Genomic DNA, 16,716 nt, shown 5'->3' on the forward strand with positions numbered 1-16,716 from the left:
TCCGTACTAACCACTTGCGTAACTCTGCCCGACGGCTTTCAAAACTCCTGCATAGGCACAGCAGTTGGGTCAGGGACAGAAGGAAGACTGGTAGTGACCGTATCTGTCTAGACTGAGCATATGAAATGCTTTTTCTTACGCAGAAACAACCGAATGTGACGTTATTAAACGCTCAGCTAAATAATCACTGCATGTCTCAATAAATAAATCTTCGTGTGGAACCTAGAGAGTTGCACCACTTAATTTAGAAATTAAAAGTTGTATGCTAATATGTAGTGGAAATCGCATGAAAATATATACTCCATCTCCGTGAATGCAACATAATTTCCTCGTGACTAATGACATTGCAGGGAATACGAACTGAATTAATAACCATACAATACTTAGCGCAAGGATTTATTAATGCACCCGTCATTTGTTTGGCAATTTTTAAAGTTTAGTTCTTTTGCGATAGAAGCAAAGAAGCCGTCTGAATATTAAGTAAGTATGTCACTGTTTCTGCTGGCCATTAAATTAAGTACAAAATACGTGGGTGGGAAAGACATTAGTAACAATATGCAATAAGCACTTAAAGATTATTTACTCATTTCAGGTGCGCTGTAATAATATTAATCACGCTGAGCTCATTTGGTGTTAATGCAGATGAAATATGTAATTCTGCAGCAGGGCTTTTGCAGTGTCACATTAATAAATGCCTCCTCACATAACAAACATTTCTTATTTTCCAGCAAAGGACTTCGTGAAGGCAGGTGCCGTGTTTGACAGGTGTTGGAAAGCCCGATATATTCAGGCCGCTATCTTCCGTAATTGTCTTTTGCACAGCTAGAATTAATTTCTCTAGGAAAAAAAAAAATAAAAAGAGGGATGAAGCAATTTGCATGGAAAAAGTCAGGAAAATGGATAGCCTTGTTTTCCTTAGGAAATCGTAGCAAGAAGCAACGTGGACCTGACCTGCTCATTTCACAGCGCGCCCCAAAGTTGATCCGTGCGTTAAATCCCTCCCGTCCACAGCATAGCGTGGGGGGTTCCCGGTAAGATAAGTGGTAAAATGGCAATTTCTGAGCTGTTTCTGACCGTCATGCTCACTGCGGGTCCCGTCTTTCTCTTGCACAGATGTTGGCTTAACTTTGTTGTCTTTTTTCTTCTTTTTCAGGAAAGCGCTCGTCCGTTCTTCCTGCCAGCCCTGCCTTTAACAGCGTGTGTTTTCTTTTGCCTTATCTGTTTTCTCCTGCAGAGCCGAGCTCCCACTACGTGATTTCCTTGAAGGCCTTTAACAACGCCGGCGAAGGAGTGCCTCTGTACGAAAGTGCCACCACCAGGTCGATGACAGGTGAGTCGGGAAACGCTGGCTCTCGATCTGCTCCGCAGCACCAAACAGCAGCCTCACAAACGGGCGCAATAGGCAAAACGATTTGGGGCAAGGCAATGGAAAAAGAGCTCTGTGACCTCCAAGTCCCTGCTAGAATAAATCAGCTTTGTTTTCTTCTTTATTGTAATGACACGGACAGAATGAATTATTTACCCTTCCCAGAAATTGGCCCTATATGTTTAATGGGATGCTCACAAGTGCTTGCTCTTTGGTACGTTTTGGCTTGGGAGAAGCATGACTCCCAAAGCTTTTGGAAATGTAGAGATAGGCGTTGCTGTGCTGAGTTAAGCCCAGAAGGAATTATTTTCGTTTCCTTCCTTCCTAAAGTAGTTTAAGTGAAAATGAATTAGTTAAAAAAAACAAAAAAAAAACACATTCGTGTCATGCACATTTGCAGAAGCAGGTAAAGGAGTTAGAAAAGATGAAGATGCTGATTTACAGGACAGGACAAAGCTCACAGAAGGAATTTCCCAGCAGTAGCTGAGCAGAGTGCTTTTAGGCAGCTCTTTTCACAATTATGATGTCGGGACAACAGCGAAGTTACAGGAGCACAACTGTTTTGTACAACTTCTGGACTGCCTCGTCGGTTTTATGCACAGGAAAAAAAAAAAAGGGGGTTAAAAGAACAGAAGCGAGAAAAAAAAAATGTGTTTTTCCTCTGGATTGACACCGTCATTTGGTGACCTTTTTTTTCTCGTGGCCCACCCACGGTGTTCAGAGCTGCCTGGAAGGGGAGCTGTGTCACTGAGAGCAACCCGGTCACTGACGCTGGCGTGGGTGTGCCGCGAGGAAGAAAGAAACCAAATGGCTGCTCGGTGGCTCTGCAAGGAAAAACGGCTTCCAGCATGCAGTTTTGTGAAGTATTCCCATAAGAAATCTTGGAAAGTCAGGAGGAAAAAAAAAAAGAGATTCATTATACAATCACGGGTAACCGTAAAAAATGATATTTGATGTAATAAGTGTCAGGGAACTTCTGGTTCAAAATTATTAATTTTGCTTCTTGTCTGGAATCTACAGAGGTCATTCTTGCTGAGCATGCCAACAACATGTGTCTTGTAAAATCTTCTTTCCAGTGAGTTTGCCTCGGGGTCCACAGAGACTTTAATTTTTAAGTTTGCTTGTTCCTTGTCTGACTCCATTTACAAATGACCCATCTGGCCTGCGGGGTTTGATTCCATGCGTGTGTATAACCTCTTGTAAATTCAACAGTATCCAGGTGAAAAAAAGGTAATGCAGGCTTGGGTTATCTGATGCGATGACCAGCTTTGAGCACCTTGGTGCTTCTCTCATCACTGAGCCTCCTGCCGGGCAGATACAACCCCTGGGAACCTGGGCGACTTGTGGAAGAGCATCTCAAAAAAGTTTCGCTTCCAGCAAAGCAGGAAAGCATGGGAGCTGGGTGCAAGCAAGAACCGAGACCCGTGCGTTTGCGTGTCCACTTAGCATGTGTGCACATACCTCGGGGTCTGCCCGAGTTACGTAACGTGTAATATTCACAAATCAAATCTCCGAAGAGAGCGAGAAACTATTTTCTGGCAAGAGATTGCAATTTCCAAATGACAGATGTCCGTGCGTAAATACTAGCGAATGAAACTTCGGGGGAAACCGGGGGAAGTATTTAGGGACCTATTTTCAGCCACCCGTGGATTACAGACATTTCCCTCCTCCTCAGGTCAGTGATGACATGTTTCAAAAAAGAAATTATTTTGATTGAGTGAGTGACCATTTATTTTGCTAAAGGCAGCCTCTTTTCATAATCTCCTCTACAACAGCCCTTAAGTTTTCAGTATTGGAAGGAGTGGAGAAAGGAAGTGCGGTATTTGCTAAAATGGGAACTTGGCGCCAGTCACACTAAATTCCATCATTAGTATGAAAAAAACACAACACAGGAACAAAAACTGCTCACCTTACAAAGTTTACAGGCACTTCCGTTGGAAAACTTCATTTCAGAAAAAGAAACTGTTCGCTTTCAACCTTAGAGAAGCTCAATTCACTGAGTCTGGGCAAAAAAATAATTAAAAAAAAGGTTCAGCTGCCCGTTCCTGCCCTCGTGGAACGTGGGCTTGGGGTTTGGATCACTACACAACACCAGATTGTTTCATTTCCTTCAGTGCCTGCTTCTTATGAAGAAGCTTTTGATGAAAGAAGCTACAAAAGAAGCAGGTTGAACTAATGGCTTATCATACATTTTAAACATCCTTGTCTCCTCTGTTTTTCCTTCCAAAGGCTGTGGCATCCCGAAGTTGTGAATAATAAATTACAAAATCATAAAACACAAGTGATCAAAGCGTGTCAGGAGCTGGAAATGCACACGGAGCAGACAAACTGTAGCAATTGTCAGGGAGGAAATACTAAGAGTCATTTATACTTTGATTAATTAATTAGCACATTATTTTAGGGGGAAAAAAAATACAGCCTTTTTTTGTGTGCTGTATTTTACCCACTGCAGTTTGAAATGATAGAAAAATCACGGCTGTTAAATAATGAATCATACAGTTGAAAAAGATAGACCTGAAGTTGTCCACAGGTGCTTAAACCTGGCACTTGGACAAGGACGGACGTGTCTAGGCTGAGGAGCAATGGTCTGTAGCTCCCCTGGGAGCCCCAAAAGGAAGGGCTGTTGCCGTTTTTGCAGTGGTGACTATTGTTTGCATCGAAGAGCGATGCCATAAGCGCAAGGAATGAGGGTGCTGAGCTGCTGCTGCCTGTCCTCAGTGGCACACAGCAGCTGGGGTGGATAAATGCACCTCTTTCGAAGAAGACTCATACTCACATGTCTCATTTCTGAGATGAACGCCTTACGCATCGGTCCGTGGGGTAAGGCAAGCGGGGAATTCTTCCTTCCTCCTGAAAGAGAGCCCGGGTGAAGCCAAGAGCGGGAGCCAAACCGAGGTCTGAACTTTTGGAAATGAAACGAAATGTGCAACAGTCTCTATGATTTGGTCAACCAGAATTTGCCTCTGATACTCCATACCTTACTGTCAGGTTATGCCCAGGATGCTCCCTGTCTTGCTCCTCAAAGGCCAGCCAATTGCAGATACAGGGAAGAAGAAGTCTACTTGAAGATAGTCCACATGTCCGTACCTGGAAGCACACATTTTCGTGCTGGCAGTATTAAACCAACAACTCCAAGATCTTCGCTTCAGCAATGAAATTATGATGTTCCGTTTTGCCTAACAAACGTTGAACCAATGTAGACTACGTTCCCTTCAAGAGCCTAACACAACAACAGAGCCCAAAAGAGGCAGCCAAGAAAAAAGAGCGTAGGTAACTCCTACGCACATGAGATTAAGTCGTGTCTATAAATCAGGTTTGTAGACGACACTCCACTTCAGAGGTGTTTCCAATAATGTATCGTATACATGATTCAATTTTTTAAGAAAATGTAAATCATTGGGAAAAGAGGCTGCTCATTGTCTTAATCTCATGTGAAGGAAGCACAGCGTGCGTGGAAGTACTTAAACAAATGGTGAAAAATTGCTGTTACCGCTGGTTTTGTTATAGTAATGTAACTGAAATGTTGCTGCTGCGTTTTCATTTTGCTTTAATGCTTCTCTTTCTGTTCTTCTCATGTTCCTCCTCCTCATTAATGCCATGCATTTAACCCATCGTGCTGTGTGCCCCTTGGTGGCTTGTTCGTGTTTCGTTCCGTTTCGTTTTTTTTTCCGTTTAACTTACGTATCCATTTATTTTGGAATGCTCATTTGGTGATGTATGGACCCAGACCCCATCGATCCATTAGAAGTTGATTTTTATCCTTTGCTTGATGATTTCCCTACGTCAGTCCCAGATATCTCCACCCCCATGCTCCCACCAGTAGGTGTGCAGGCTGTTGCACTGACCCATGACGCCGTGAGGGTCATCTGGGCAGACAACTCTGTCCCGAAGAACCAAAAGACGACGGAGGTTCGCTTCTACACGGTCCGATGGAGAACCAGCTATTCTACAAATGCTAAATACAAGGTGAAGTTTTAGCACGTTATGAATTTACGAACTGTTTCATCCGTTCGTAGTTTATTTGCAGAGACTTTGAGTTGGCTTTTACGAGCTTTCCTCAGCCAAGATTCCCCTTTCAATAAAAAGGAGATTTGCATGAGTAACTACTGCTTGCTAAAAACCTGCGTATTTAGTTGGATGAAAATAGCATATATTAATTCTACATGCTAACTGAGGAAAGTTATGATCTTTAATCTTTACCAACCAGGTATAAATTAGTCATAGGTGTGATACCACAATACAGTAGTGGGAATGGGAAGAAATACCAATTGCGATACCTCCCGCCCTGTACGGCAGTTCCACCCATACACCCATATTCCCAAACATCAAAACTGGAGGTTACTTTGCAGGAAAACTTCTCAGTTTGAACGGATACGGCAGCAGCAGAGGTATGCTACTTTCTGTATGAGAATTTATTTTCCAGTCCTAATGAAACAAAACAAACACCAAAACAGGTGCAGTTTAGCAAAGAGATACGGAGACACAGGGAACGGAAAGCAATAAGCACAGACTTTAGGTTGTTCTGTTTGCTTGGTTTTCCTTTCCATACGCTATTGTCAGCTTATGTATTGCACCTCGTATAACATCCACCTTCCCCATAATAAGTGTGTCCTTCCTCCCATGCCCTACCATAACGGTTGTCCTCTCCTGCCTAGAGGATCATATTGATCCATAGCAAGTTGTTTGCTAGGAATATATTTTTATACTGCAAGTGGATACCCCAGTTTTTACAGTTCCATGTCCTAACAAAAGCAACCTCACGTCAGTTGTTCTTATTAGGACTCTAGAACAGGCGATACTCTATACATTTTTGAGGCTCCTCCGATTAGAGCCTGAATTATTTGTCTAAATACAGGCTGGCCTTTCCAAAATCCCAAGGATGGCTCTCTGCATCTTTCAGGTTCTTGTTACGCATCTTACGGACTCTAATCTTGAGATCTTTCTCAGATCATTTTTGGGAAAAATGGGAATGGTGATGGAGAAGATCTTACCTTCAACCCCTTTTCTGAGCGTGGCTTTTCACATTCCCCCTTACGCATCTCCCATAAGAATTTGGCTTGTTGGTATCAGCTGGGTCCGCGTGCCACCGTGAGCCCTTGATTTCAGTTGTGCTGCTCCCGATTTGCGCTCCTGTTGGCTGAGGGAAAACTCAGGGCAGCCGTTTTTTTACTGCAGGTACTGGCCAACGTAAAGCTTTTAAGTCTTTGCAAGGCTTTTAAATCTTTGCAAGGCAAATCTTTGTAAAGCTTTGCACATCTTTGCAAGGATCTGTTCATGCCGTAGTGTTACATCTACTGCCATACTTCTGACAACCCCAGATGCTGGCATAATGATGAGACCCATTTATAACCATCATTTTGTATGCTCCTGCGGTTGCAACAAGCTCTTTTATAATTAAGGATGCCAAAACGATGCATTGTAGTGATTTGAACACCATCCCTCGATCCGGTTCCTATTTAAGGACGGATTCCTGTACCCAGAAATGTGAGGAATAGAGCACGGGGAAGCACAGCAAGTGGGAAACCAGCTCTTGGGGGGAAATCAAAGCTCCCCCCCCAAAAAAACAGCATTATGTTTTGCTCTTCACAGTCGTTCATAACATTTCTCTCGTTTCACACCGCATGTACTCAGCTGTGGGAAATGATGGGTGCCAAACAAACCTCCGGCCCGGAGTCGTCCAAGTCTTCTGCTAAACCACGGGGGTGGCTGAAGAGGAGAGGAGCAAAAGCGAAGTCCCCTTTTTCTGCCTTCCTCTCTCGTTTGGCCAGTCTGAACACGACACATTCAGGGCCAGGCTGGCTCCCTTATTCCAGTTCAATCACCCCCAAGCATAAACAATAAAAAAACCTTGCAGAAGGTCTTCTTTCTTGAAATAGCCCCATTTTTCAAGGAAACGAGATAAAGCTTATTATGTTCTTCTTTGAAAACAGTGGGGAAACCTTCCATTTTTTTCAAAGGGCTTTAGATCAGGCTCACAAAAAGATCCCATTTGCCTATGTGTCGGTATTGAATATGCAATTCTTTTCAAATTTGCCCATTAAAAACTTCCATAGCTTCAAAACTGTGTATCAAATCTAATGTAAAGAAAGTTTTAGCCTTTTCCATTGAGGTTTATAAATTAAACTTTGCCCTGCCAACTTTACTTTGTACAAACCATCCCAAAAAGGCATAGCATGGAATTACTAAGGTACTTGTTCCAGTTATACTGCCTTCATCTCAATATGATATTAAGTTCAGAGGAGTACCAAAATGCTAATAGTTAGTACCGAGTGAAACATTCAAAGAAAAACACTCAGCTGGAGACAAATAACTTTCTTTTCCAAAAAAAGAACCCAACATATCTGTGTTCCACTAAAGACTGTTTTGTCCAGCAATGGGTTCAACTCCTACAGTTTTTTTTCTGTGTGATTTTTTCCTGGTCGTGTTTGCTGCCAGGGCCCTTCCATAGTGATAGTTATCAGAATTAGTTACCCTCAGTGATGCTGAACAGCATTTTATGTCATAAATCGTTTCTTCCAAAATCTTCTCTGGGGGAGGAAGTTATTCTTCCCTTTATTGAAATCCAGCTTTTAGTTGAGGGATAATTTTTGTAAACCCTAGCAGCTAGATTTTGCCATCTTTGACAAGTAGCTGAGTATAACTAAGTAGTTTTTGATTTTATTAGTACAGTCTTCGCTTCAGCAGGTCTTATAGAAGGTGATTCTCTGCTGGATTAAGTCCTTACTACGAAGAAGTTGCAAAACTGCTGATTTCCAAGGACTGGGGATTTTAATTGAGTATGAGGATGATAAAATCTGGTATTGCAATTAGTCTTCCTATTAAGTAGCATGCAAAACATCTGTCAGAGCACATGTGCTAAAACAGCGTGCCATGCAGGCATACATAGCGCGTTCCTTAATGTCTCTGCAAAGTACATTTTTCCCACTTTCCCCTTAAATATTACTGCTTTATTCTGCAGCGTGCTGGAAACTCGATGTACCATTTTTAGTGAAGGTCGATTTCTTTGTGAAACGTCCGATTTGGTGATTAGCAGCAGAATGCCATTGCTGATGTCTGCCAGCAAGGTACCTGCTGCTCAGATGTGAACAGCAAGGTGGTTTTCTGATGCAAAGGCGTTCCTAGGTTGTCTTAATCAGTAAACTTGAGGTCCATAGGTGTATAAACATGTAAAAGCACGCACCTGTAACTCACTGTACTGTAAATTGTTGACGCTCGAGGACCGCACACCAGGCTCTGGAGCTTGAAAAACGCGGGAATTGATTTTCTTCAGTTGCCACCGTATGTCCTGTAATATTCTCCTCACTTGTCTCCTTTGATACCAGTGCGGTTTGGCTCAAATTGGTCCTTACTACATGCTGAGGGAAAAAGCTAAATCGGCTAAATATAAATGAACAATTTAATATTCGCATCGACATCAATGTTGAGTTGTTCAGAACATATCACAGTGAGGCAGATCAGTAATGTCTCTCAAACGTAACCTAATGCATAAAAATACTATATTTAAGCAAACAAAAGTGTGTTTTATGAATATAAAAATAAATCTTTATGCAAGGGTCCTCTTGATATTATAAATACGTGTTCCCCACAGTACCCGGGAAGCTTAGTCAGGTCCATTCTAGTGGTAAAAATGCTTTCTGAGCCTCCACTACAAATCAGTAGATATTAAAAACTTTTTTTCTTCTTTCTTTTCTTTGGAAGGAACACATCAAAGAGGCTGGAAATGAATGTTTAAGTCGTGGAAATGTTCCTCTTTTTTCCTCATATGGGCACAGATGAAGGACACAGTGTTAGCTTTCAATTTGCATTTGAAAAAAAAATGCATTGCAAATTGCTTTGTCTGGGAAAAGAAAAAGAGAAAGCATCACAATAATTTATTTAACTGCTTAAATTATAGGCAGAAAGTTTAGTATCATATTTACGGTCCTAAAAATACTCCCATTAGGGTATGAAGTAGCAACAGAGCTATCTTGCTTGGAGAAAAGAATCCATTGTAATTCTCTTTAAAGCAACTCTCGTTGCTGGTAGCTAAGCAAAAGATGTCCTTTGCTCCGTCTCTTTGCAGTCAGCAGATACGACAGCCCTGAGCCACACTGTCATCGGCCTGAAGCCTAACACCATGTACGAGTTCTCTGTCATGGTCACCAAAGGGCGGCGGTCCAGCACCTGGAGCATGACTGCCCACGCCACCACCTATGAAGCAGGTATGGCAGGAGCTGCTGAAAGGGGTTTCAGTTTTTTCCTTTCATTCACACGCCCTCAAAAGCCCTGTTCGGGTTCAGCGTATGAACAAAATTCACTGCATTTGTTCACTTTTTTGCCTGGGTAGCAAAGCAGAGCGGTCGTTCCACTGAGCTCTGGGTGACTCGGTGTCATTGCAAGATGTTCAGATGATAGTACGTGTGTCTAATATTTTGCCCCACAATATAATGATTATCTATGACTTTTATGATATAAAAGAGTTTCCGCTTTTCAAAGAATCCTAAGATCAGGTGAGAACAAGTTAAGTACTCTGTTATTATTAGATAATAATTTTGCCACTTTAACATTTTAATTTAGGAAGTTCTTTGTGTCTTTGTCTCAAGCTTATGAGTTCCCACCTTGTCCTTTTAGTAAAAAGGGCTCAAAGACTGCTTCTGTCTAACACAGGACCTTCTGGATTCAAGATCTAAATGGCTGTGTTATAACTAAGCAGCCACAGGTCTGTTCAGAATGCAATTTTTTCCTTAGGTTGAGTAGTGGTCTTGAACACACTCTAGGTACCGATACAAATCAGCTTCTACCAGCAGACACCAAATGAAGTCTGCTGGTAAATATTGATCTGGCCTTTGGTTTTTGGTTTTTGTTGTTGGTTTTTTGTGTTTTCTTTTTTTTTTGATGAAAACCACAGTACACGCCAGTTAATTAACAAAGGGAAAATAAGAGGGAATATGTGTGTCCTTAGATTTTCCCATGTGATTGCAACGCAATTATCTGAGCTTGATGGAGCAGCTCTGTTAATTAAGGGCATCCTGCACTGCTGATCTTTATTGCCTATTTTTTACCCATTCCGCATGTTGAATTTCCCGTAACGATATTAAAGAATGTACATATCAGCATCGATACAGAATTCACTAGAGATTACTACCACAGGCTATAGAGAATTGTTATGCCCATAATTCAAAAGCAACTCTCAGAGCCAAGTTCCATCCCCAGATCTGCCTACACAAGTCTTGCTGATGCAAGGGGTGTTAATGAGTGCTAAGGGAAACATCTAAAGCTTTGATTTTTCTCATGATATCTTATGTTCACAATCTGCTGAAAGCAGAGCTCAGCTTCAGCCGCTCAAAGGGACTCATGTGGCGATAACCAGAATGGAAAACCTGTGTTACAGGAGGAAGCTTTAAGAACAAGCTTTACTAGTTTAACCTCCTAAATGACAAAAAGCCTAAAAAGGGAAAGAATTAGTTTATGAAAACATGTCAAGGAGGTTAATATCAGAGAAAGGAAAACAGTATTTAAGAGAAATATGTTGTTTCCACACAACGTGATGGATGCATTTAGGGAGAAACAGAATCATTTATATGAAGTTGGAGAATATTGCAGAACAGACATAGCAGAAGTAAAGAGAAGGAAAATTTTACTTTGAAAATCAAGTAAGTTTACAGAAAAGGTTGTTTCTTGCAGTACCCTGGCATAGTAAGGCGGTCCAGGATGTTTCTTCTAGTCCACTGTTTTTAAATTGCAGACCCTGTGTCCCTGTCTGCGAGCCAAATACCATTTAAATGCAACTGAACCCTCTTAGAACATAATAGTATTAACAATAGTACTCGTAATATTAACAATAAATAATATTAGTAATAATAATAATGGTTAAAATAATAATGCAGTCTTCTTTAGTGATGAGGGAGCTTGTATCGTGCTGGGCATTGCATCAGTTTAAGAGACTTCTTTAAGATCTGTGATCTAGATGTGTGGCTTGCCTACTTCAGGGTGAGAAAGACTCTTCCAGCAAACGACAGGTGATCGGTCACCTACTTAATAATTTATCGATGACAACAAAAACTTTTTCCCAATGTATGTATTCCTTGGTTTCTTTTGGATCCCGTGTTTGAAAAATTCAACCGATGCAGATGTTGTGAGACCATCCGCTCAGTGTTCATTCGAAAAAGTTGCTAAGTGGCCATACGATTAGGACACGGGCAGTGTGATGCTCACACTGTGCTCTCCATGCTCTTCCCTTACCTACACACCCAAAGTCGTCAGCAGCCTGCATCAAATCCAAGTAAATGAACAACGAGCTCCGTGCCAACATGATGCTCCTCTCCCTCAACTATTTTTCAATAATTGTCTGTTTTTCATTTCTCCTCCGTAGTCTAAAAAGAGGTAAAGAGAATAGAGTTTTAAATTATTTTCATTTCATTGTTTTCAATTGTTTTCATTTCATTGATTTCAATTATTTTCATTCTTTTCAGCTCCAACCTCTGCACCCAAGGACTTGACAGTCATTACACGGGAAGGGAAGCCCCGAGCCGTCATTGTCAGCTGGCAGCCACCATTAGAAGCCAATGGGAAAATTACCGGTAACATTTGCATTATTCTCTACTCTCCTTTTTATTTTACTGTTCCGATTGTATCACAGAATTGTTTTTAGTGGAAACGTGTTTTTTCCCAGAACGCTATGCGATCTGATGTTATTTTCTCTTACTTTTATCAGCAAACTTGGTCTAGGAGTCAAGGCAATGTTAGAGACACTGCAAGATCACTTGCAGGACGTAAATATTCATTTGAATGCTAAGAACAGTGATTTAAGTTAAAAATGCAGCACTCTCAGCAAAGGTTTTGTGGTGCATGCTGCTCAATGATAATTAGAAATGACTAATAATAAGTACTTTGTTTGGCAATAATGCAATACATAATATACCTAATGATAGGTTGCTTGTTGCAGCACACAATGGGAGAATTTATTGGTAGCTATTTAACTTTACAATAACAATTTAAGGCAATGATGATCAGGAAAAAAATTACTTAATATTGACTGACAAGAACTGAACTTAATGGATGCTTCACAATGACAGATTTTATTTTCCAAAATGTTGCATATAACCTTAGTGCCTAATTAAGACATCCATTAGGAGCCTTTAACGTTAATTTAGGGTGAAAAATACAGTAGAGTTCTATCTGAGATTTTGCATTTAAATGATCACTTTAGGCTGTTAACAGACATCTCAGAGGCATATAATTATTAGGAGAAATATTGTTCAACTACAAAAATGTGCACATTATGGTCTCATTACCACAAACAGTCGGCTTAGACCGGTTCTAGAACGTATTTTCACGTGGAAGAAAGTGTGCGTTACTACCAATGATCCCAGCTACACACTACTGAGGCATTGAGAAATATAAATGTAAGAGCAAGAAGGCTTCAGCGTGATGCCCTGTGTGAGCAATTAGATGTGAGGAGCACTGGGTCAGATTTTCAACAGTTGTAACTCAGCAGGGCTTCCCTGGCATCAGAGGAGAGTGAGTCACGCCAGGGAAGTATCCCAATTTATATTACCAATAAAATAAGGATAGATTTCTCTTTGGACGTTGCCAAGCAATAAGGATTCTCAGGTTAGACTTGCATAGCTGTGTATAACTTCAGCCTCCATATTATTATGATCTTATAATTTCACAGCCTCCAGTATCAGAACTTTATTGGCTGTGACCGTGTCTGAAAGGAGGATGTTTTGAGGAAATGGCTCTGTTTACATTGACCCAGTTTAGTCCTTAGAGAGAACAACTGATGGTTCTGCTGGACAACACACGAAAATGAGTGCTAACGGTCCTGAATCCCCGCTGGCTAAAAGACAAAATAAATAAATAAATAAATAAAAACCTTTCCTGACTTTTAAATTGTGAAATGACTTGGTGGTAGCAACTTCAGTGGAGTTTTTCCATCAAAAGGAGCATTCGAACCTGAGAGTAGATGGGGTCCCTTGACATCCAAGCACAAGCTTCTTTCTTGTAGTGTTTGGTTGAAGAACGACTCTCATAAAGATTTTTTACAGCATATGTGGCCAAATGTTTCTTAGACCTGCCAAGCAGAGGAAACAACTCCTTGCAGAGAGTAGAAATGTCTAACAACCATACCTTCATCCCTAGAAATGTTTGAGCAGTATTATTGTGTTAATTTGAGAAACTTGGCTATTATATCTTGGTATGTATTAAACCAAATGCCATGATCAGTGAAGCTGCTTTGTAACAAACTACAAGTCTGTAAATAATATCCCATGATGTAAGCAAGCAAAGAAAAAAAAAAATAAATACACAAAATATTATCATTTCCATCCTAGTACCACTTGTCCCTGACCAGCATAACTATTCCTGTAGAATGAGAGCTTTGAAAAGCATCTTTGTTTCAGAAAAAAAAATAAATAAATAAAATAGAGGAATAGCGATGATAAACTTTACACCGATTTTTTAGTAACTTTGGATCCAAGCACCAAAATGAAGTCCAGAAGATTCACCTGGGCTCTCTGCACTCCAGAAGCTCGCTCCTGTGGTGCTGGCACATAAGACCAAACTCAGATCGTACCTCTTTGCATGCTACTAGAGTGCCACAGACAAAGGAGGGGGGGAAAAAAGGAAAAAAGAAAGAAAACAAAGATATTTTCAAGGATAGGCAGAGCCTGGTGTTGCAGGTCACCCGGCTGAGGCTGGGTTATCACATAGGACATGCTTTACCTCTCAGCCTTATTTACAGGCTCTTTTTTCTCTCCAGAATTTCATCTGCCAAGAAGGTTCTTCCTACAAACTTTCATTGTTTCCTAACACTGCTGTTTCTACTCCCTAAATCCTAAAACTTTTAAGTTTTATTCAATTGTAAGTAGTAATTGCAATGCCCCGGTTACCCGAATTCTGAGTTTGAGTTCTTCATTCTTTTCCCAAAAATACTTCCCATAGATTTGCCAAGAAATATTACATGGCTTCCCATGAGCACCCAGTGTTTGATGTGCATCATTAAAGCCATTTTATTTTATTTCAGCACTGAAACCCTGAAGACTTACATTGTATGGTTTATGGCATTTATCAGGCTGAATGGTGCACCTGAATTTGAGAAATGTACTCATAACAGAACCGTTTAGTGTGTGCTACCTACTTTTATATTTGTTAAACCTGTATCTCTTGCAGCGAGTATTGTAATTGTTGTTTTGGCATAAAAATAGACAAATACGAATTAATTGTCATAGCCTTCTTTGAAGCTATTTTGATCAGACACCTACCGTTGCTGCTTTTAAAAAGAAAATAATAGTTTTTAATCAATCTAAATTTTATACGTATGTTGCATAGGGAGCACGTTGCTTGAAGCACTAACCATGAGACCGTGTTTTTTCAGCGTACATCCTCTTCTATACCCTGGACAAGAACGCTCCCATTGACGACTGGGTTATGGAGTCCATCAGCGGTGACCGGCTCACCCACCAGATCATGGATCTCAGCCTGGACACCGTCTACTACTTCCGAATCCAAGCCCGCAACGCCAAGGGAGTGGGGCCTCTCTCTGATCCTGTTTTCTTCCGGACGCTGAAAGGTTTGAATCTATGTCATCCTGATATTAATGATGGCTCCAGTTTTCTTATGGCTCCGTGGGAGCTTTGCAATTAGTTCCATGGCAGCCAGAAGAAATCCTACTCCTTGAAACTGTTATTGAGAGATGAAAGCAAAATGCTACGTATGGTAGTTGACAAGAGTAAACCACATAATGAGTCAGTAACTGTAGTTTTAAATTCAATCAACTTGGGGAGAGCACTCTGACACCACCAAACTTCCTGCCATCAGTGGTAAAGCTAATTGGATGTGCCTGGATTTCTCCAGGGACGTACCTTTTCTTTTGGGATCCTCAGGTGACTGTAGGAGCTGGCAGTGACTCACTCATAACAACAGAGCAGGCACACACAATTATAATTAAAAAATCTCGGCAAACTGAGATGCAATCTGACTTTGCGTGGGGAAGATTGTTCCAGATATTTTTCAGCACCTGCTATTAACGACAGACAAATTACAGCCGGATCTCTCCCCGTTAGTGACCGGCAAGGTAAAGCAGGCAAACCAGGGGCACCCATTTTTTTGGCTGGTGCATGTTTTAACCAGCCCGCTGGTTTATGAGAGCAAAGGACTCGTACCCAGCTCAACTTCCAATTAGCACAGTGAGATATTCCTCTTCTGTCCTCCCTGCTGCCTAGCTGTGAAGGCCTGACATCATCTACCCAGAAATGACTCGATATGAAGGTGTAAGCAGTATTGCTGTGAGGGGGAAGCAGGATGTTTGCAGCAGCTCTGCTCCTTCTATTTTAACTGTCACTCACTGATTTGCACAAAGGTATGAAATTACTTCTGAAAAGAGGTATAATTAATGAAAAAGTCGGATGACATAAACAGCAAACCTGTTCCAGGAAAGCAGCGTGGCATATGAGAGAGCACTTCAGTGCTCTATCTGCTGGAGGAAATCCAGGGGTTTGTACATAAAAATGACATCTTGGCAGACAGGAATAGAAAGTGGATTTAGGCTGGACCTGCAATGTCAGGGTCGGAGGGAAATTCGGAATGAAAGCTGTGTACAAAAGCCTGGGAATTAGCATTCACATTCAAGCCTCTTTTTAATCGGTTTTAATTGACTTAATTTAACGTGGGCTGTATAAAAGCTAAGTGAAATGACCGAACAAAAGGGGTGACGTGCAATCCCTCCATCGCTCCTTTTATTTGTATTTTTTTGTTGGGCAAGAGCTCATATTCGAGTTCATCTTTCAGCAAACCCTTTATGTGAATAGCAAAGTGCCTTTTCCTGCCGCCTCTGACGGAAGGAGGGGAACCTCCATGTCCAGCGAGTGCCTGGCACTTCCCATTAAGGAGGGATTTCGATGAATGAGGCAGTGTCCTCGGCAGCCCTGGCAGAGAGCTTGCCCTTTCTGCTTTGCTGCTATCAGTGTCTAAGAAGCGTGCTACCGACCATTCAGGCTGGGAGTGAAAAGGCTCATACAACAGTTTTCATGAATTAGTGCAAGTCAGAAAAAAAAAAAAAGAAAAATTGTGCCAATTTGTTCGGAGCTTATCGCAGCCAGCCCAGGTTTGCAGGACTTGCTTGTCCAAGTCGTGTTTCCTTTTGAATGAATTACGGGTAAGATCGTGATTATTCATTCCCCACTACCATGAAATGGGAAGAGATAGCACTTTGTGGGTGCTTCGTCTCCATCAAGCGGATGGTGCCAACTTAATTTCATGCTCACAGTTTGTGCCAAGCAGAAGGCTGTTGGACTGAGTCGAGGCATCAAAATATAATAACCACAGACTAATGAGATATCAAAAGATATAGAGACTCGGATATCTAAGTA

The 16,716-nt window shown here is 41.3% G+C and overlaps 1 protein-coding gene across 5 annotated transcripts in view; it reads left to right on the plus strand.

Annotated features, from left to right (window-relative positions):
* The window catches only part of DCC (DCC netrin 1 receptor), a 374,240-nt gene that overhangs the window by 312,875 nt on the left and 44,649 nt on the right, over positions 1-16,716 (plus strand). For 2 of the 5 annotated variants that reach the window (XM_080571841.1, XM_080571845.1), the window contains 5 exons: positions 1,235-1,330; positions 5,094-5,332; positions 9,429-9,567; positions 11,818-11,925; positions 14,724-14,918. In XM_080571841.1, coding sequence (XP_080427967.1) covers positions 1,235-1,330; positions 5,094-5,332; positions 9,429-9,567; positions 11,818-11,925; positions 14,724-14,918 — 777 coding nt within the window. The remainder of the gene's footprint in view (positions 1-1,234; positions 1,331-5,093; positions 5,333-9,428; positions 9,568-11,817; positions 11,926-14,723; positions 14,919-16,716) is intronic. The other 3 variants (XM_080571842.1, XM_080571843.1, XM_080571844.1) reach the window with 3 other exon arrangements.

This window comes from Anser brachyrhynchus (assembly GCF_964034855.1).
Source record: "Anser brachyrhynchus genome assembly, chromosome: W".
Classification (NCBI taxonomy): Eukaryota; Metazoa; Chordata; class Aves; order Anseriformes; family Anatidae; genus Anser; species Anser brachyrhynchus.